Source organism: Notolabrus celidotus, chromosome 5 (genome assembly GCF_009762535.1).
Source record: "Notolabrus celidotus isolate fNotCel1 chromosome 5, fNotCel1.pri, whole genome shotgun sequence".
Taxonomy (NCBI): domain Eukaryota; kingdom Metazoa; phylum Chordata; class Actinopteri; order Labriformes; family Labridae; genus Notolabrus; species Notolabrus celidotus.
Genome location: NC_048276.1, coordinates 38598369 through 38620295, shown reverse-complemented (window position 1 = coordinate 38620295; position 21927 = coordinate 38598369). Strand labels below are relative to the sequence as shown.

The window sequence follows — 21927 nt, the reverse complement described above, 5'->3', positions numbered from 1 at the left end:
CAGGAGAGCTGACCGAGTCTTTCCACATATATGCACAAATCCTGCTATAAAGCCAGCTCGGCTGAAGCCTTTAGTGCCATTAAATGCTGTGGTTTGTGTTGTCAGACGAGCGTTTGGCACACATACACACACTCACACACACACACACTAGAGGATAAGTGTGCCTCAGTCCCCCCTATCGTGGCAGAAACGCTCATAAGACAGTGACTTTGGGAGGCACAACATGTAAAGACAATATTCCTATCGAGGCTGGAGGAGATTCAGGAATGAGACCACCTCCACAAAGCCCTCCAGAGCTCAGGAGAGGTGCGCTGTGAGGCTCACTTTCTCCGTGGCTGGGTGAACTTTATATCGAAGCATGTATTAACACTTTGTGGCCTGTTTTTTTTTTTCCTCCTCTAAGGCTGGAGGACTCCATTTTGAAGGGACCGGGTGAGCAGAGAGACTACACAGCAACTCGTCTCCAGAAAGGAAACCCGTCTGTTTTTCCGGGTAGCCCTCTTTGCACCATTTTCTGCTTTAGTGCGAGCTGTGTGGAGGACATGTTTGAAGGCTTCCACTTCTTTATGTAGTGTTCAGGCGCATGTGCGTATCGGGGTGGTGGTGTGGAAGAAGATGCCAGTTGTTGGCACAAGTTTGGCATGTGACATGTCAGTGGTGATGGCAGCCTGGTGAAGGTTAATAATTGATGCTTGTAATTAAGAAGAGGGGCGGGGCGATGTGTGGAGGTGTCGTTGTGGTGGTCCAGAGCGTGTTTTGGTGACTGTCAACTCAGGTTTGTCCTTTTCTGTGTTGATGAGAGATTCGCGGCCCCTTCTGTGCTCCATGGTGTGGACCGGCTGGGGAGGGAGGCAGTGGTGACGCCTGGCAGTGCGCACGGCAGAGAGAGCCTGACTTTGAAGGGGGCAGGCAGAGTCTGCAGGCAGGAAACAGCCATTCAACAGAGCCGGGATCCAAACAGGGCGAATTTAAAGTTATCTTAAAGCAGAGAGGGGGAGTGTCGCTGGAGGAGCACAACAAGCCTGAATCTCTGTTCCAGGGGCCGCTGGACCTGCAGGCTTTAGCGCATGTAGAGAGGAGGAGGAGGAGGGGGGAGGAGGAGGAGGAGGAGGAGGAGGGAGGGAGGGGGGAGTGAGTGAGTACGTTTCACACAGGATCCAGGCCTAGTAGTATTGCCGCTGGGACTGTCCTCATCCGCTTTCAAAAAATAGGAAATTGGCACATTTAATGGCTCATATGAAGGCGGAGAGGGTCACGTGCGCGCGGGCCTACACCGGAATGGTAAGATTCTCGCGCCGGATCCCGTGTCATTTGGCGTTTTGTCCGTGATTTTGCTGTTTGATGCACAAGCCTGCATCTGTCGGAGGGAAGCCTGTGGAAGAGTGTGTGTGTCAGTGTGTGTCAGTGTGTGTAGGTGAACTTGTGTTGTGTCGTCGTCTCGTGTTATCTTTGAGCTTTTGTGTTTCTGTTCCGTGCATTTAGACATGCACTGAGCGAGGAGCGACACACACACAAACACACACATGCACTTGCACACACCTATAGGTCCACACACACGCCCATGCACACGCACGCACGCGCACGCGCGGGTCCATTTTACTTCCAGCTCGTGGGCACAGCGCCGGCGTGTTTACGTCGCGCTGGTTTTTCTCATGACGCGCTTTGATAACCTCACGGCTTCATTGTGGCTGCACACAGCATGTGTGTGTGCCAGTTTACAGCCTGCTGACCTTATCGTACTGGATGTCATTTTCATCATATCGCGATAATTCCTCCTGAAGGCTCGACAGACAGGCTGCGGTGTTTGCGCAGAGTCCCTCCATGAGATGTCACATTAGGTCGACCTGCTCGTCCATCGTGAGTCATTTTACGGTTTATTTACACATCATGTGAAGGAGGCAGATTGTGTTCTGTTTCATTCCTGGTTTGGTGTCTCAGGTCTGCCTGTCCTCGGTGTCTCTGTGACATCTCATCAGCAGCTGCATGAGGTAACTTTGGATGAGCTGCAGCGGTGTGAAGGCAGGTTATTGAACATTGCAAACATGCTGTGAGGAAAGCAAGCTTCAGTACAGTCATAGAAACCTTATGGAGATACGAATCACTGATAATAACGAGCTGCCATGACTATAATGTTTATGGTTCAAAGTCAAACCTCTCTTCCTCCCTGAATGTAGACTCTGCTCTGATTCTCTTCTGCCAATGTTTCAGGGAGGAACCATGCCAGCATGAGTGGGCTCTACGCAGGCCCTGGCAGGGAGACTCACCAGTCCAGCTGCCCTTTGACCCCCAGCCGTGACCTCTCCACCCACTCCAGCTCCCCCAGACGCCATGACCACAGGAAAGGATTAACCATGTCTGCTGCCGCCTCCTCCCTGAAACGTGCATCCATCTATGGATTCACACAAAGGGACCACTCCTCCTCCTCTTCTTCTTCCTCCTCCTACAGTCCACTCAGGAGGCTGCAACATCTCACCACCATGGTGAGCCAGCCGGACCTGGTGCTGCCGGTGAGGGAGCCCGAGAGGAGCTGGGAGTGGGGGGTGAGTAAGAAGGAGAAGGGGAAGGAGAAGGAGAGGGACTCGTGGGCTGATTGCAGCAGCAGGGATTTTTCTGGCACCCAGATTACAAACAGGGAGGACAGTTTTGGAAGCTCCTCCTCTGTACTAAAACCACCTGTGGTCCAAAGTGGAAGTAAAGACATTCCAGCAGCTAATCAGAGCTCTTCTACGGCCTCTGAGAAAAAGACAGAGACGTGTTTTTCAGGCCCCCCAAGTCCGGCCTTCTCTCTGGATAGCAACAGCCCCTTTGCTAATGGCTTCCTCCACTTTGAATCCTCTCTGTTTGAGGATGATGACGACAACGATGAAGAGCAGGAGACTGTATCACCTATGGGAGGCTCACAGGACCATCGTGAGAGTGTGGGGAATGTTTCTCTATCTACACCGAAGGAGTTAAATCCAGACTCTAAGGATGCTACCCGGTCTTCAGCCAAGGTGGTCACCCGGTCCCAGTCGTCAGGTCAGCGCAGGAGATACTGGGACGGCTCTGATGACGAGTGGGAGAGCGACACCGAGCTGTTGCTGCTTGATGATAGTCTCTCAAGGCCTTCAATGGCAAGTTTTACCGTCATGATCCCAAGTTAACTCTTCACTAACACGTTTCAGGTTTCTGAGCAGCTCCACGGCTAATCACAGCTTTGTTATTCACACAGAGGGACACAAAACAACATCTATGACCCTAAAGAAAGAGATTCACCTGGCTCAAATATAGATGATATGACTCCTTACCTGGAGTAGAAAACATCACATCAACCACATCTCTGTTGCTGTTGCTCTGTCACAAATAGAAGTAAAAGTTAAACCTGCTGAAGGGTCTCATACTGTGGAGTGTAGGGTGAAGTAAAGATGAAGTGATTTGTAAACCATCCAGAGTTAGTCATTGTGGGTTCAACTCTCCGTGTTCTACTGTTGCAGCTGCAGCAGTGACGGTTCATTTACACAGGCCAGGTTCTTTAAATCACATCTTCCATTGTTTGCTCTCAACATTGTGCTCTGCAGTAATTACTCATGTATGAACACACACACATAATGCATGTCTTAAACTATCTGTGGGTCATCATCATCCTGGATGTCCACCATGATAAATGCTCAAAAAGTAGGGATGGGCAATGATTTTCAAATATTCGTACACTTAGTAAAAATTGAAGAGTTGATTTGAATGTTTTCTCATTTTAAAAGAACATTTTTTCATCCTTTTTACCGGTGCCTGGTTGTAATACAGTATTCCCTCCAGACGGTGGCTACAGAGCGTCTTAAAGCTGCTTGCTAACAGTATTAAGTAACAGAAGAAGAAGAATGTTAACTGCATTAAATAGCAAAAGAAGAAGAAAACATTTGAAAACATTTTATTAGTATTTTTCTGTAAAGCGACTTTGAGTACCAAGAAAAGCGCCATACAAAACCTATCAGTTATTAGTATTATTATTTAGCGACAGTCACGATTTCCTCTGTTTTCGACTCTCACACTACACATGTAGTTTAGTTTAGAATTCTTTAATGTCCTCAATGAGGCAATTTGTGGTACAGCACAGTTTAAAAAACACAACAACATGAAAGGCAAATCAGACACACACAACAAAAAATGATCCAAACAACCAGTATCAGCTGTTTCTCATTACTGCCATAAACCACTTCCACACACATGACATTATATTCACAGTAGTAGTAGTAGTAGTAGTAGTCATTGCTCTCTCTGCCCAAGATAATGTATTTCCAGAGACTGAGCATGGCTGTAAAATGTAAACATGCATGCCACACCTAGTCACAGAAACACCGACATTAATTGGTCAATCAATCAATCAATCTTTATTTGTATAGCGCCAAATCACAATCAAGTCGAATAGATGCCAATGATTATGGAATAGTATTTTGGTTTGAAATGCCCATCCCTACCACAAAGTCACTCAGCAGTCAGAGAGTAAAAAAACGATATCTTCAGATCTTGCTTGAGGACAGAAACATCTTCAAGATTTCTACAATAAGAGATAATCCAGAGATCATACTCAGCCCTATCACAGCTACTGCCAACACTACTGTAAAAGAGGCGCTGGATGCCACACTTTAGACCTCACTGGGATGTACTGTTAGCTGGTGATTCTATCTGAAAGGCTGCAATCATCACAGCTTGTCCGGTGAGAACAGGAATGTTATGGATGGTTGACACTCTCTTTAGTTTTGCACTCTTGTATTTTCTGTGACAGGGATCTTTAGTGGGTGAATGTGGGTTCTAAAAGAAGAATAAATGGTATATAAACATGAAGTCTGTACAACATAATAACAACATAATTAGAAACTTTATATAACACATAATATAGTCAATATAATTATCAACTATGAAAAACAATGAACAAAGCTAAACTACACTCTAACTTCCAAGGGACAATCAACAAATTACTGTATGACAGTCACTACCTCTATCACACACACATAGAACACAAGACATGTTGTTGGTCCCTAAGTGGACGTGGCTGCTTGCCACACAAGGTGGCACTGAATCAATTAACACTGAAATATCTACTTATACAACACAATATGTGAACATTAGCAATGATTCTGAACTATTAAACCAAACTGATGACTAAACTACTTACACTCTTATGGACACACAAAATATGGAATAAGATGATGGTGAGGGAAAAAGAGATGTCTCCTCTGACCAGCTGCATCACTCTGAACAGAGAGGTGTGCATTAGAGGGAGACATGGGAGTGGATTTTCACTCCTGTCCCATCCCACTCCCACAGAAAAAAATCCTGTCCCGTACCACTCCCTGTAAAATGACTCCCACTCCCATCCTGCTCCCATTCAGAATGACTCCCGCTCCTGTACCACTCCCATTTGTTTTCTTCTTTTATTCTTTTATTCTTTGGGCAATACATACCTCAATGAACAAAAGAGCAGAAAGGCATTACCTTCACAATTCACATACTGTACCTGAGTTTGGAAAACTAAGAACCGAGCACTCATCTGGGGTTAGGTGTACGCTCCACTTGTGATTTTTTTTTTACGCCGTTTACTGTGGACACACGTGGACACCTTAATGAGCCAGAGTTTACAGAGGAAAAGGTGATTTAATGCATCAGTGGTAAAAGAGGAGAAACTCAGAGCTAAACTGGAGAACAGGAGAGATTCCCACGTTACCTGGTGGAGCAGGTGTGTAAACTGTGAGCTAATGTTTACAGTTTACACACAATGAACTGAGAAAACTTCATGCTGTCACAAGCAAGACTTAACAACAGTCCCTCTAAACTTTCCTGCTCCCGTCTGCTCCCGTTAACTTTTTATCCTGTACCGTCCCAATCACATGATAAATAGCACGTTGACTCCCATATCCCGTGACCCGTAGGGTAAAATGTCAGCCTGTAGTGTGCATGTGTGGCTCTGTGACTCCTTCGGGTCAAACTTGGGGCCTTCAAAATAAAGGTCGTCTGCAGGAGAATTTGGATGGAGTAACCTTTTGCACAAATACCTCACAGTTTGGAGTATGTGAACACCTTTTATTCAGTTTACTTTGACAGTGCCAGTTTGCCACAGTGTCAACAAACACCAGAAACAGCAGGCTGCAACTTCAGCCTGTGTTTGTTAGAAGTGGGCTCAAGTTGTAGCCCGTTGACTGCACTGCATGGCTTCGTTCCTGTTTACATATCATATAAAATGAAGTAGGCTATAGCCAAAGAAATACTGATGTTAAATGACCCATACAAAGGAGTTGTAATTTGAAAAATGACTAAAGAAAGTACATTACAAAAAGCTGTGACAGATTGTTGCTTTACAGGTCGCTGCTGGAGACTTGTTGACAGTGTCAAGATGCACGGCTAACACCTGAAGTGCAGCACTGGAAGTTAATGACAATAGTTACATCATTACAGCACTCACTCCAAGCTGGAGGTTGATATAAACTCACCCTTACTGAGCAGCTGTTATTTAAGGAGCCTGATTTTAACCGAATGTAATCCCACTCTGATGCTTTTGCTGCTTTTTAAAATGAGGTTCTGTCTTGTGTATCTACAGGCTAGCTGTCTCTTGACTTGTTTTAACAACAAGCTAAGCTAACAGGCTCTTGTTTGTTGCTTTATAATGAATGGATTATAAGACAGAGTTTTTCTTCTAACTCTACAAGACAGCATATCACCTGCCAGGTTTACATCCCAGCAGCAGCAGTATCAGCCCTCGTGTCAGTCCTCCTACATGCCAGACATAACCCGGGCCTGCTCCTCAACCCTGCTCGAGCACTCAACCTGCCGCTCTGAGCTGTTAGTCCAGTTCACACAAAGGATATAGTCGCCCAAAGTGCCACCAGTGTGGTTTGTTGTGTTATGGAACAAGAAGCTAAAATTAGACCTCAGAAAAAAGGCAGCAGAGAACAGTGGTAGTGATAAAACTGAGACCTTTGACCCCATTATGAGCAGAGTGAAGACAGTGACCCTGCTGCTCTCATGCTGCTTTATGTGTGTGGAAGTGTACAACAACACACTTCATGAAATATGTTTGTCCAAGCACAGCAGGTGATCAGACACACACACACACACACACACACACACACACACACACAAACACACACACACACACACACACACACACACACACACACACACACACACACACTCATCATAGCGTGTCTTTGTGTCTGGCTCTCTTTCTCTTTGTGTTTATTTAATCATGGCATGGAGAGTGATCTGAGGGGTCATATTCTAGATTTGGGAACATTGTATGTTTATACAAACTGATTTGTTTTCAACTCTAAGGCTTTCACTCTTTGCAGAAAGATTTCTGAACTCCATCCATCAATCCATTATCTGTACCGCTTGTCCCGTTTGGGGTGGAGGGCCTGGTGCCAGTCGTAGCTGTCACTGGGCTAGAGATTGGGTTCATCCTGGACAAGTCACCGGTCTGTCACAGGCTATCTGATCTATTTAGGGATTTATTTAGTAACGACCTATTTTTTCTTTCACCCAAGAACAAACATTAGAAAAAAGATCATAAGGCAGATTACAAAAATATGAAATAAGTTACAAATGTAACCAGGCTGAGAGGAGATATTAAAAGTAAGCTAAAGCATCCAAAACAACCTAAATATAAGAGTCCTCTTCTTAAAGCTGGGGTTGGTAATCAGATTTAGATCCACTTTTTGTTATACTGGTTAAAATGATCTTTATGTCCTGATGGTAATCAATACATAATGTGTTCTTAAAAAAAGAGGTAAAAAAAGCTGCTATCTACAGCCGGAGTAAACCTGGGAAAACACCAACCAATCCCTGCCATCAGGAGCCAAATGATGAAACCAATCAAATCCCATCCTGCCGTTCTGCCCGCCTCCTGCAGAGCGTACATTTCATGTTTGTTTGTGTTTTTAACTTTCACTATGAGAATGTTTTGGTGTTTTCTTACCGCTGAGTGAGACATGAGTTCTCTAGATAAACTACCACAGGGCCCCAAAAGTTCCACAACACTCACGCATGACAATAGATGGGCAGCAAGAGCCAGCACATCACATGGTTATCAGTTGGGCTCCCCACTTCACCCATGTTCAGTCGAGTTAGGTCCAGCACCACCTCCCTTACCATTCCCCTCCATGGAAGCTCCCACTGCACGCCACTACATGAAACAAAACAACCACATATACACTACCAGTCTAAAGTGTGGACACACCTTCTCATTCAATGGTTTTTATTTATTGTAATTATTTTCAACATTGTAGATTAATACTGAAGACATCAAAACTATGAAATAATCTGGTTTTACCATAATCTGGATTACAACAGTAGTCAAATAGGGCTATCCATTGTGTACTAACCCTACCTCTGAACAACACAACTGATGGTCTCAAACACATTAAGAAGGCAAGTCATTCTACAAATGAACTCTTGACAAGGCTCATGTTCATTAGAAACCATTCCAGGAGACCACTTCATGAAGCAGACTGAGAGAATACCAAGAGTGTGCAAAGCTGTCCTGAAGGAAAAAGGGGGCTACTTTACAGAATCTAAAATATAAAACAGATTCTGCTTTGTTTAACACTTTTTGGTTCATTCAATAATTCCATATATGTTCTTTCATAGTTTTGATGTCTTCAGTATTAATCTACAGTGTTTACAATCATTACAATAAATACAGACCCTTGAATGAGAAGGTGTTTACAAACTTTGGACTGTTAGTGTAAATCAGAATCATGTATCAGGAGAGGTTAAGCAGCCACCAGGGCAATACAAAAGGACCTCACCTCTCTTAAAGGTGACATATCACGCTTTTTTCATCAATATATATTGGTCTAAGAGGTCCCCAAAACATGTCTTTAAAGTTTATGCTCAAAAAAACACTTTGAAATCAGATTTTGGTCTGCCTAAAAAACCCTCTTCTTCAGTCCTCCTCAGAACACTCTGTTTTCCCTCTGACCACGCCCCCTCAGGAAGTGGATGTGCCTCGGCTCTCCAGCACGTTGATCTCATGTTTACATGTTGGCTGAATATACACGGCTGCTCACAGACCCACGTTACTTCAACCCTCTGAATCTGATCCAGAATCTGATCCTGACGGAGAGGCGCCTGCAGCAGGACCTTTCTGAACCATTGGTCACAGATTTAGTGTTTCTTGTTGTTTTATTTATCAGTATGTCGACGTGTGTCTTGGTACACAGCTACCAACATGTAGCTATGTGGCTATGCTAACTAGCGCTAGCACTTATCCATGATAAATAAAAATCATCCACTAGATCTTCAAATCTGCAGACGTGGGGAGTAAAACCGACCTCTGCCAGAAAGGCAGCAGGACCTTTCTGAAGGATTGGTCACAGATTTAGTGTTTCTTGTTGTTTTATTTGTCAGTATGTCGACGTGTGTCTTGGTACACAACTACAGCTACGACATGTAGCTATTTGGCTATGCTAACTAGCGCTAGCACTTATCCATGATAAATAAAATTAATCCACTAGATCTTCAAATCTGCAGACGTGGGGAGTAAAACCGGAGGAGAGTTGAGTTGTATTTTATACAGTCTATGTGCTGAACAAGCTCCGAGCTCTGGCTCCGAGCTCTGACTCCGAGCTCTGACTCCGTGACAGACCGGATATTGTTGTTACGTAACAAAAACACTGAAGTCTGAAACGGCTGGTTTCACACACATTTACAGAAAGGTGGAGAAATCAGAACAGGGGCAGAATGGATTTTTTTCATTCTCGGGGGGTTTGTAGACATGCCAGGGAAACATATTTCAGGTAGAGAACCATTAAAAAGTCCATTTTGCATGATATGTCACCTTTAAGAAACATGACTACTATAAAAACACTCAAGAGCAACATTAAAAACACAGGTTCTAAGCTAGTCAGTCAAATAACTGATGATATCTTTAAACTATAATAACTAAAGGAAAACAAAAAAAAAGAAAAGACAAAATATATAAACATACAAAGAGATTAAACTTCATAAAATGTATTTTTTTTTATTTTTTTTTTTAATAGTTTTTCATTTTACAAACAAGAAAATGTATTCCCTTCATCCACCCAACCATCATGATCTTACAGAGAAGCGACAAGAATGAAAAAAACCCCATAAAAATAAGACAATCATAATAATTATAATTATAATAAAAGTAAAGGTAGAAACGATAATAGCTAATTAAAAATAAAGTAAATCTGTAGATTAACAAGCAAATACTTAAACTGTAAACGAAAAATACATGAATAAATATAATAACAGATTCTCCTTTACATTCATAGACTTGACAATTAAACATGAATATTTACCCTACCAAAAACAAAGAGAGTTTCATGATGGACTCAGGTTCTTTACATATTTGATGAAAGGTGATGGTATTATATTTCTCAGGACAGTTGGTTTGATTGAATCTCAGTTTTTCTAGTTGTAGCATGGAGAGCATTTCCCCAATTCAGCTGTTGAATGAGGGAGGTTTATCAGATTTCCACTGTAGAGGAATGAGTCTTTGGGCTATTCATAAATGAAGTTTGATAACAGTTTCTCTTTAAAGATTTCTAATGATGACGAGTTCTTAACAATGCACGTTTTAGTATTCCATAACTGCACCATGATGTCTCAGAGAAAACTCACTGTGTTTGGTTTTAAATATAAGTTATCAATATTAACTGTAGAGTTAAAGAAACACATCTCATTAAGCAGCTCAGATACAGCTCGTATCAATCATATGTTCCCCATTCTTCTTCTGTTTATCAGACACCATCATCAGCATCATTTAGGTCACACCAACCTGATTCATAAAGATCCTTTCTTTAGGAGCTCAGTGCTCGTGTAACTTTTGTCTTCAAACTGAAGGACTCTGCTCTTTTCTACAGCAGTGACGGTTCAATGATGCAGTGCAGGTACTTTGAACCCCATTGTTTTAACTATTTACATAGTTGTCAATTAATGTATTTTTATTTGATTGAAGGTATTTCTAGGATTAACTTTGATGCCTTAGGTGTTATTAATATATTCTGTTAGTAACTTTTGTAGGTTGATAGTTTTGCACCAGGTGACGTGTATATAGATGAGCAGGTAAGATAGGAGGGGCGGACACCGGGGAAGGTGAATGTTTTTTTACTGGGATATTTCAAAACACAAAGACGTTCCCTTTTGTTTGAGAGAAGCTTTTTTTTGTTGTACAATAAACTACCAAAATACTGAATACTTGGCTGGACATTGGCAAACTTTGGACACTGTGTATGATCCACTCTCTCCGTGGACAGTTTTTGATTTGAGTTTTGTACAGTTGACAAGTCAAATAGACACTAGACCCATTTTCCACAGTTTGCACCCAACAATGCACTCTTTCTTTATATGAACATACAAACATGGCACACGATGTCTTTTCTTTACTCCAGTAATGAAACAGGGAAGATGGAAATCATTTGCCTGTGCGGTTGGCGAATTCTGAAGTTGTGACTTATTAACAAAGTCATATCTGAAACAAACGTGTAATCTGAGTTGTGAGATGAAGCTATGAGGACAAATGTACAGATTTCTCTGCAGGTTTGGCCTAGTGGTTCAAATTGTGCCCCCTGCGTACAAAGGCTACTGCTCTCAAAGCAGGCTAGGCATGTTTGACTCCAACCTGTAGCCCTTGGCCCTGTGTCATTCCCTTTTGTCTGTCTCAGTTTCCCTCTCAATCAATCCATCCATCCATCCATCAATCTTTATTTGTATAGCACCAAATCACAACAAACATTATCTCAAGACTCTTTTACAAACAGAGCAGGTCTAGACCACTCTATGTCAAATTATGAACAGAGACCCAACACCAAGACAGGATAAGACTCAGTCTGACCCCACCTTAATCCACCATGAGCATTGCACCTCACAGTATTTAGCTAGTTACAGCGGAGAGGACAAACTTCCTTTAACAGGCAGAAACCTCGAGCAGAACCAGACTCACGTTAGACAGCCATCTGCCTCGACCCAGTTGGGTCTGGAAAGAGGGATAGAGGAGAATAAGAGAATCAGAAGAAGAATCAGAATCAGCTTTATTGGCCAGGTATGCTTGAACACAAGGAATTTGTCTTTGGTAAACTATGCTCTCTTTGTACAAGGCATGAGAATAAGGCATACAAATAAAAGTGTAAATATGATAATAACATCAACTATAAACACAAAAAGCACAACAAATAGGCATGACTATTTGTTGTTCTGAGAGAGAGGGAGGGAGAGGTGATAGTGATGAGACGAGTAGTAGAAGCTGTTGCCGCTGGAGTCCAGTACGTCCATATCAGCTGGAGTCTGGAACGTCCACAGCTGGAGGACGTCAACGGCAGCTCAGAGGAACCTACGAGACAAGGGAGCTCAGGGACTCCAGAAAGGTCTATGGTTAGTAACTTTAATGGGACAGGGAGAGTTAAAGTAAGTGATGAGGGGGTTGGGGGGAAGGGGGTGAGATGGGATCCCAGTGTGTCAGTGCGCCAGTTCCCCCAGCAGTCTAAGCCTATAGCAGCATAATCTGATCCAGCTCTAGCTATAAGCTTTATCAAAAAGGAAGCTCTATCCACTGTTCTATCCTCTTTGAGTTAAAGGTATCAAATCACCAAAATAAACTTTCAAAGGATAAAGACACACAAAGTACTGCGGCCCACATTTTACTGCTACGTTAGTTAAAGCAGACACGTCAAGAAAGGCCAAACCAATCCTGTTGAAATATGACCATTTAATATTCATAAATCTCATGTTTTCTTTCTCTTCATTGTTGTGTTGTTGACAGCAGAACAGCCTCAAGAAAAAGCCACAGCAGCCTGTGAAGTTTTTAGAGGGTGAAGTTATTTGGGCAAAGTTTAACCGAAGACCGTGGTGGCCGTGCGAGGTGATCATCGACCCCTCACAGGGAATCTACCACAGAGTGAAAGGTGGGTCTGAGACATGTTGAGTTGGTGCAATCATCAGTATGCATTGTTAATGAGTTGCTTTTAAATGTTTAACATGCTCTATAGATTATTTTGTTTCTTCCCCTATACAATACAGAAATCCAAAAAGATGCTCATAAAGGTTGTTTGAGGGAACAATGTGAAATACCACATGCTATTGGAATTTAAGTTTCCATGTAATATATATTTAAGCATATATTTACTTAACATGAATTTTGTCACCTGATGAATAATGTTTTGGGTTCATCACAACATGTCATGTTAAAACTCTAGGTTGTAGTTGGGTGTCATTGGTCAGTGTTCCTGAATTTGGAGCTTCCTTTCCTTAGATGCGTTCTAAAGTTCCTGAGTAGGATGATGCAGTTTAAACTTTCTATTCCATTAAACAAAGACGGATGTGTGTTGTTTTCTCAGAGCCCAGTGATCGGCCCTGTAGACTCTACCACATCAGGACCTTTGGGGAGCCCACAGAGGTGATCTGGGTGGAGGACAAAGCGACTAACCCTTTCTACGGTGGCTTTGAGTTTGAACAGCTCTGCTTACTACGCCGACGGGGGAAGCAAAGGGAACAGAACTACAAATGCACTGTAATTATAACTTAATGAGCAATAAACTGCTGTTTGAATCATCATCATTGTTAGGAGAGCTTCGTGTCGGACAACCTCAAAATTTAGGTGCGTTTCAACCAAGAGTTCCGGGGTCTTTTAGCCCCCTGAACTACTTTCCCCTGAACTAAAAGGTTCCTGTGCCCCCATTGTTGTCTGCGTTTCGACCGTGGGCTGAAGTCCCGGGTAGATTGTTTAAATCAGGCCAGTGACATATGGAGAAAAAAAAGTAAATGCACTACACCACCAGACCAGTAGAGGGCAGTAAAACAAAGAGGAATGCCATTCATCACAGATGACACCATAGAAGCAGACGGACAGGCAGGTATCACTATGAGCAACACAACAGTTAGCCTGTTAGCATGAAGAGACTCAGCTGGTCTGTTTTAGATGGTGCTATATTTCATCACAGATGGATTCAATGAATCAACACATGAGAGGAGATAAGCATGAGTAGCAAAGACGTTTCAACACGGCTTTAAAATCCTTTTGAACTCAAAAAGCCGTGACAGAGATCGACCAGTGTTTTGGTTTAAACAGCGACCCTGTTAACTGGAGACTTTCAGCCGGATGCATCCCTCATAAACGTCTTTAGACGATCATTAAATATCTGATGAGGATATTTTGAAATCTTAATAAAAACTAAACTAGTTTGCATTCCCAGGAACTCCCTCTGTGTTTCAACAGCTGTGTAAACTCCACAAACACTGACACGTTCAGCTGAAGGTCTCCAGTTTACAGGGTCACTTTTAAAACCGGAACACCGGGAGAGACACATTCACAGTGGGCTGAGAGAAGACTACTGTTACAAGCTGCTAAATCAAGAGAATCACAGCTTCTTCTTTTGAAAAGTACACACACATACAAAAAAGATAGAATAAATAAAAACTAATGAAAGAAAGAGAAATCAAGAGAATCACAGATGTGTGTGATGTTATTGTGGATGGAGGGAGGAATAAAAACACTGAGGTTAATCTACCAATCAGACACGATCAGCATTGCAGGCCCTGCCCCCCTAAAGTCCCGAGACCTTTGAAAAGTACTACCCCCCTAGCAGGGGCTAAATTCTAGGGATAAAGTCCCTAGTTCTGGGGTAAAGTTCCTCTGGTTGAAAAACGCTTTAAGTTTACACATCATAAGATAGTGACAAAAGAAATACTTATGTGTGTTTAATGACATTTTAATGGTTGCCTTCATCTTTCTGCAGATTGCGAAGCGTTTTCAGGATTCTTGGAAATCCAGTGTGGCAGAAGCTGAATCTGTTCTCCCAGAGAGGCCAAAAATGGATTCCTCCTCCTCTTCATTCATTGAAGAAACCTTCCTTACCAGCTCAACACCAGAGATGGTGACCAAGAGCCATCCAACCTGCCCTCCCTCCACTTCCCCCACCTTTCTTGAAACTTCCCCCATAACTAACGGATCCATGTTATCCTCAGTAACTACTCCAGCAAAGCCAAGCACTTTAAAGAAATCCTCTAGCAAGAAGAAACCAAGTAAACTGTCAAAGGACTCGAGTAGAAAGAACTCTAAAAAGACTTTACATATTAGCCCCGACCAGTCAGACAGAGACAACGGAGAGTGCCCATATTCTGACCTCGACTCAGTCCCCAAGATTCTGTGTCCTAAAGCACTTGAACGTCAGCAGAAGTTGGTTTTAGCCCAGCCGTCTGTTACAGTGGTCAAAGAGGTGAAGAAGCAGCCAGAGATTCAGAGCGGTCTTTGGTTCAGCAAATCAGGCAAAGACAGGCGACCCAAAACAACCAGTCCCATGCCAGACCGCACTCTCTTTAGCAAAGCGCCCTGCAAGAAGAAGAGCTCATCCGTGGTCAGTAAAAAGACACTGGTTCCCAGTGCCTCCGTGTTGAGTGGTGCTGGTGGACCTCCTGACCAGTCAGGGGTGCTGGAGAAGCATAAGACTGTGGCACCTGCTGAAATAAATCTGCAACCTGAACCGTCGGGATACTTGAAGTGTAAAAAGACGCTAAGAGAAAGCAGGCCTTTTGGTGCGACCAGCTTTACCACTGACCAGACAGGATCACCAGACAAGCAGAAGTCCCTGACCTGTGTTGAGACCACTGTGCCCTCGAACAAGAGTGGAAATTTAAAGGGAAGAAAGACAGGAAGCAACACAACTAATATCATGACTGGAACAGCAACCGACCAGTTAGGTAGCACAAGTGTTAAAAAGAAGGCTGTAAAGCCCAGCACGATAGAAAGCTCCAACGACCAAGCCACGTTTTCAGAGAGTCCAAAGAGTGGAACTGAACATCTGGACACCATCACAAATAAAAAGACCAATGTCACTGATAGACTGACGGACCAGGAGGAAAAAGAAACCAACAAGACACCTGTGCCCAGTTTAAATGTTAACACTACTGACCCACTAACAAGGCTAGAGAAACATGCAAGTCTAGTTTCCAAGTGTAGGCTGCCGTTTGTCAAATTGATACGTAAGGACATTAAGGGAAAGAAGTTCCTAAACTCCAGTTTAACCACTGGTCCCATTGATGAACCTGGATGTACTACGTTTGAAAAAACACTGAATACGAAGGTGACTGAAACATGCACTAAAGTTTCAGATTGTGTGACCGTTAAGGAAAGTGCTTCCGTTGATCAGGCAGCAAGTTCAGAATCTGTGAAGGTCTCAGTTAAGAAACTGAAAGCAAGTGGGTCAGATATTCTTCGTCTCTCATCGGAGTCATCACAAGGGACAAAGGTTGATGCATCCGGAGTGACCAGTGTTCCCGATAAGTTAGGTAGCCCCAAAGACGAAAGGATACCAGTTTTAGATGTGAGTCCAACCAATAAGACTCCCTCATCTTCGAACCAATCAGACCAGTCAGAATGTAAGAAGACTTCTTCTTCCAACGTAACGAGCATATTCCTGGACAAGTTAAGCAGCTCAAAGAAAAAGGCGGATTCCATCTCTTGTGCAGTTTTTCATTCAACTTCTCTGCCTTCCCATCGGCAGGGACCTCCAGTATGTAGGACTGCTCCGGTACCTGAAAGCCTGTCTTCTGAGAAGTCTAAGAAAATAGTCCAAAGTTTAAAACAGATTCCAGATAAGGTGAATAAAGTTGTATTACAGGAGCAGCCTGCCCACCTCCCGGCCAGCAGCCGGCTCATGACCAGAGCTCTGAAGGCAATGCAGGAGGTGGAACAGAAGAAGAAGAAGGAGAAGGCCCAGAAAAAGGTCAAGAGGAAAGAATTCATAAATCCATGCAGACCAGCTGAGGGTCTCGTGTCCCACTCAGGGGATGACTCCCCTTTGAGTCCTGTAGCCAAACTTAAATCCCGCTGTAACGTCAATGATGAGGATAATCAGGACACGTTTTCTAGCTCTTCTCTGACGCCGTCTCAATCAGCTGACATCGAAACTGATGTCAAGAGTGAAGATGAAGACCTCTCAATCTCCTCAACTCCACCAATGGACTTCATACCCCTAACTTCAAGAGTAAAGGCAAAGAAGGAAGATCAGCCCATGGATGCAGGCTCTTCATCCTCTCCGTCCTCACCATTTTCTTTCATTAAATCCTTTAAAGATGTGGAGGAGGTATCCTTCCAGTCCCTGACCACTGAAGCTGACGGGAAACCCATTTCTTTTAAGGCAGACTCAAACTACAAGTTCAGCACTTTTCTCATGATGCTGAAGGACTTGCATGACACCCGGGAGCGAGAAGGAACCCCATTGGAACTGGAGATTGGACCACCGGGCGCTCATGTAAAAGAGGAGCCCTTAGTAATGCCTGGGGAGTCTGTGCCTGCAGGCCAGGATCAACCTGCGGAACATGTCCATGACAAACCCAGTTCAAGTCTAGACAAAACTGAAATCACACACAACATCAGCGCAAGTCAGATGTCCAAGAGACCCTATAACAGAAGAGGCGGCTCCACTGGAGTGAGAAGGAAAGCCAACCGGAAAGTGCCTTGTCGCCCTGCCAGGTCTGGACCTGGTGTCCCAGGGTTGGAGCCCTTGCCAGCCAGGGACATGGAAGTGGATTGCTCATCAAGAGAGCAGTCTCTGTTGGGCTTTGAGTCCAGCAGCTGGGACAGACAGGAAGACGATGGTGAACGAGTATTAGAGGAGAAGGAGGAGGACAGATGGAGCAGACTAAATGAGAACCTACAGAACATGGTGCCTTTGGAGCAGAGGGGATACGAGTCCACGCTGGGTCTGGAAAAGCCAAACGGCCTTGTTGTGGACTGCACCGACATTGACGCAAGCTTGATGCACAATGCCCGAGAAGGTGACAAGCCCTCGAGAGGTTAGTACAGTCTTATTCAAAGAGAAATGTGTGAGGGGAAGGTCTCCTGGTGGACGTGAAAAGACCACATACACTCCGTCGCCCCAACAGTTAACCAGGGGGTAGACAGATTTAAAATAAATGTACTGTCTGTGGTAAGCAGCCATGTCAATATTTCACTCAAAGATACACTAACGTCAGTTGACAAAAGGACGTTAAGACATGGAAAGATATTAAACATTGTCCATTTCCATCACTCCATGAAACAAAGGGATTTAAAAACAGTTCAAATGTTTTCTTAAATATTTTTTTCAGCTCATAAGCGAATAAGAAAACCAAGCAAGAGGCTGATCGAGTGGACTGAAGAGTACGATCAGATTTTCTCCACCAGGAAGAAAACCAAAAAGCCTCTCCAGTTAATTGGAAAGGTAAAAATCCTCCAAAGTAAGATCTGTTTGAACTTGATAATGAATTAAAGCTGTTACAGTACATAGTTAAGTGACATTATGCATCCAGTGCTCCTGAAGCTGAAACTGTTTATTTACAATATAATGATGTCATTCTGTCTCTCATACCACTCAGCCAGTCACATCCGGATCTGAACTCCCAGAGTTTGACAAAGAATCAGATGACCACCCATCACTGGACTTACTTCCTGAAATACAGACTCCGCCTCCAGAAGACATCACTGCAACAACACCTTCCCAACTACAAATCCCCTGTACAGAAAACACATCTCCTCAAGATGCACCGGTGCTCTCCATCGACACACTAACGCCCCCTCCTGAAGCGGACTCTATGCTGTCAGAAGGACCCCTCAAACAGAGCGGTAAGGATGAGTATATTTAATATCTTCTTTGCAACTTAACCGCATTAAGGCTGCGGGAAAAGTCTTTTGTAGGCTGGGGTAATTACTTTATTCTGACTGGTCAATACTTCACAGCAGCAGTCTGTTATTTCTTGATGTGATGATCTATTGCTATGAAGAACAAACTATTGTCAGGTACAACCTGATCCTGGGAAAGCTACATGGAGGAAGGAGTCCAGCCCATTTCTGCTCTGCCTGTTGACACTGTGGCAAAATTCATAGTTCCTGTCATCTTCCTAAACAACAACATGGGGGATATTTTGGATATCAGTTTTAATTTATTTGAAGAACACTACACTTCAGATTTGACATCAGTCACTAAGAACAGGAAAAGTTAATTGTAAGAAGAGTTAACTAATAACTGTGGCTGCAGCTCATATGGCCAGTGAGATGGCCAAATTCACCAGGAAGTCCGTGTCCGGTCCGTCTCCAATCCGTCACAGCACAGGATCTGAAAGGTTTCTATTCTAGTCAATGTGTTAACTTCCACTGGATCCACTCGGTTGCGTTCCGGCTGCGTCTCTGATCCGGCAGCTCGGAGTCCTCCGGATCAGATACACAAGACTTCTACTTTTGCCGGATGCCAGAGCAAGTCCTGTGTGATTGAGTGGATTACTTAGTAAAGGAAGAAACCTGTCACGTTTCTGCAAAAACAAAAGAAGAGGATCCAAACTGCAGATAAAAAAGAAACGTTTCATTATCAAAAAACAAAAGGAGATAAAACAAAATGTACTTCATACAAATCCACTTAAAAAAGCAGAACACATGAAGACATGGGAACACTCGACAGTCGAGACAGGAGATGACGTATGATGATGTTTCCCACTTCTCTTTTTGTGGACACCAGGGAAGATGAGTCCCCAGTTGGGATGTAAACAATTAATCGAGTATGGATTCATTGATTGTTAAGAACTTACTCAAAACACGCATTTTTTTGTTCAATTTTCTGTCGCGTAGAACAAACATCATGTGGTCTCATATTTGGTTCAGCTATCAGGGAGGTGTTTGAAGTTTAAAGCATGTTTGGATGTGAATCAGCTGTTAAAGGTGTTGCTCACAGCGGAGACGCTCAGCTGGGGGCTGTGGCTGAGTGACAGGTCTCCACGAGCGCTTTTTAAAGAGGATCAATACGCAACTGCTGCAAACAACAACACGAACACGAAGGTTGAGACCTTTAAACAGGACATTTCCCCACCTTTGGATACAAAGCCAACAGACTGGTGGGAATTGCTAGTATGCTGTGTTTGCAGACCACCAACATCAGAGCCGTCTGGGCTTTTCTGCAGCCGGACTGATTATCAGAATCAGAATCAGAAATACTTTATTTTTCCCGGGGGGAATTCAGTTGTTCCAGGATGCTCTTATACACAGTATGAAAAAAGTGAAAATATGAATAGAAAGAAGGAGTAAAATAAGATATAAATAAGAGTTAAATAAGACAAATTGGATTAATAATAAGTATTTACAGAAAGGCAGAATAGTTACTGTTCTCTATGTACAAAGGCACTGGGAATAAAGGTATTATACAGGATGTTGAAGTAGCAGGGATATTGCACAGTGTATTGTGCAATATATATCATATTATGACCCGTTGCCGACTGACACCTGACCGCGTAGTGAGGATGTACATTTTAAGTATTTTCCGTTATTGATTTTTGGAAATGCTTTTTTTTCTCAATAAGAACGAGAAGACAGAAAACTGGAAGCTTTGAGTCTGCAGTATTTTTCTGTTAGCAGTAAGATCCTTCACTTTATAAGACTAAGTCCGCAGAGATTATATTCTTATGAGCCTGATCTTTGATATTGTTAAACATGTTGTACCCGTATTCAATACCACCAGCTTATAATTTACATCCCTAGTCCCCAGCCCTTCATGAGGTACCAATCAGCTACAGTAACCCACTCACTTGACCTTATCCTTTCTATGTGACTGTCAAACATTTCATTCAGGAAACACTGGCATCATTCAGCTGCTGTGAAAAGATCATTCTCCTCTTCAGAGAAGACTTCAGATATGATCATAGCAGCTGCTTATGCAGCTCTGCTCTCATCAGACTCAAAGGCTCCAGTGAGGTTGACCACTGATGCTGGTACTGGGCAGTGAGGCCTAGCTTGTTGTCACGATTTCAGCCATCCAATGGATGTTGGAAGTGGTTGAACTCAGGGCTCTGTGCAGGCCAATCCAGGTCTCCCCCAAACCGGGAACACCTTTTTCCTCACCAGTTGTTCCGCTGAAATAGAAAAAGGCTCTCCTTGCTTTGCTTCTTCAGACTTAAAAAACACTGATGTGATAAATGACGTACCCTGGAGCCTTTAGATAATTCAGGGATATCACTTCTAACAACCCAACATCTGCCCAACAAGAGCTGAAAGAGACAAAAAAACAGAGCAGCTGCACTGAGTCATTTTATTGGACTTTTGCTTCACAGGAAACGCTCCTGTGTTGGGGAAGAAGAGGAAGAGGAAACCCACCCAAAAGATCTTGGAGTATTGTCTGGAGTCTGAAGCCTCAACAGTCCCTAAGAAGAAGGTATGACATGGACATAATCTTTCTTCAGTTTTCGTTTTATTATGATGTAGCTAAATTAAAATGTTGTCAGTTTGGATTTTCTTTACTTTGTCTAAGTAAGTCTAAGTAAACTAAAACTACTAATAATTTTGATTTCTCCTATTGCAGGTTAAAACACTAAAAAACAACTCACTTCCTGCTCCACCTCCAGGTCAGTAAACGTCCTCACTGATGTGTTGGTGTTTGTCCATCATCTTCAGGAACCTCTGTGAGTAGTTCCTGTTTCTCCTGTGCTGACTGGTTCTGACCCGACATCTTGTCTGCTAGATTCTGGACAGCTGTCTCCAAAGACAAAGAGTAAACATCTATCAGCATCAAGCTCTGCTCCGACACACACAGAGACCTCCGTGTGTGTGCCATCGCCCTCCGTACAAACAGACCCCCCTCCCTATCCCTCTCCTTCTCCTCCTCCTCCTCCTCCTCCTCCTCCTCCTCCTCCTCCCCCCTCCATCCCAGCACCGACCCCACCTGAACCCACCTGGGTGGAGACCACACCAGCAGATGTTGAAGACTCTCAAACAGAGGACTTCAAAGCTGAAGAGGTGAAGAGAGACACAACAGAGTCAGAGGTCAGCCACTCACAACTCTTACACAACTCTCACAACTCTTCTGTTTCTACTCTTTCTGTTTTTATGAATATGTTACATTATTTACTTTAAATGTCAGAGCTGTTGGTCCTGTTCATGCCGACTTTATGCTTTATCAGAATTACAAACCAGGCCCCTTA

At 43.3% G+C, this 21927-nt stretch overlaps 1 protein-coding gene across 1 annotated transcript in view; it reads left to right on the top strand.

Moving 5' to 3' along the window:
* The first annotated feature begins 1311 nt into the window (after positions 1 to 1311).
* Positions 1312 to 21927, top strand: part of nsd1b (nuclear receptor binding SET domain protein 1b) — a 39013-nt gene continuing 18397 nt past the window's right edge. The window contains exons 1-11 of the mRNA XM_034684175.1: positions 1312 to 1857; positions 1939 to 1988; positions 2209 to 3113; positions 12755 to 12896; positions 13329 to 13501; positions 14727 to 17784; positions 18079 to 18191; positions 18346 to 18592; positions 21061 to 21161; positions 21309 to 21351; positions 21468 to 21769. Of these exons, the coding sequence (XP_034540066.1) occupies positions 2226 to 3113; positions 12755 to 12896; positions 13329 to 13501; positions 14727 to 17784; positions 18079 to 18191; positions 18346 to 18592; positions 21061 to 21161; positions 21309 to 21351; positions 21468 to 21769 (5067 nt within the window). The 5' untranslated portion in view covers positions 1312 to 1857; positions 1939 to 1988; positions 2209 to 2225. The remainder of the gene's footprint in view (positions 1858 to 1938; positions 1989 to 2208; positions 3114 to 12754; positions 12897 to 13328; positions 13502 to 14726; positions 17785 to 18078; positions 18192 to 18345; positions 18593 to 21060; positions 21162 to 21308; positions 21352 to 21467; positions 21770 to 21927) is intronic.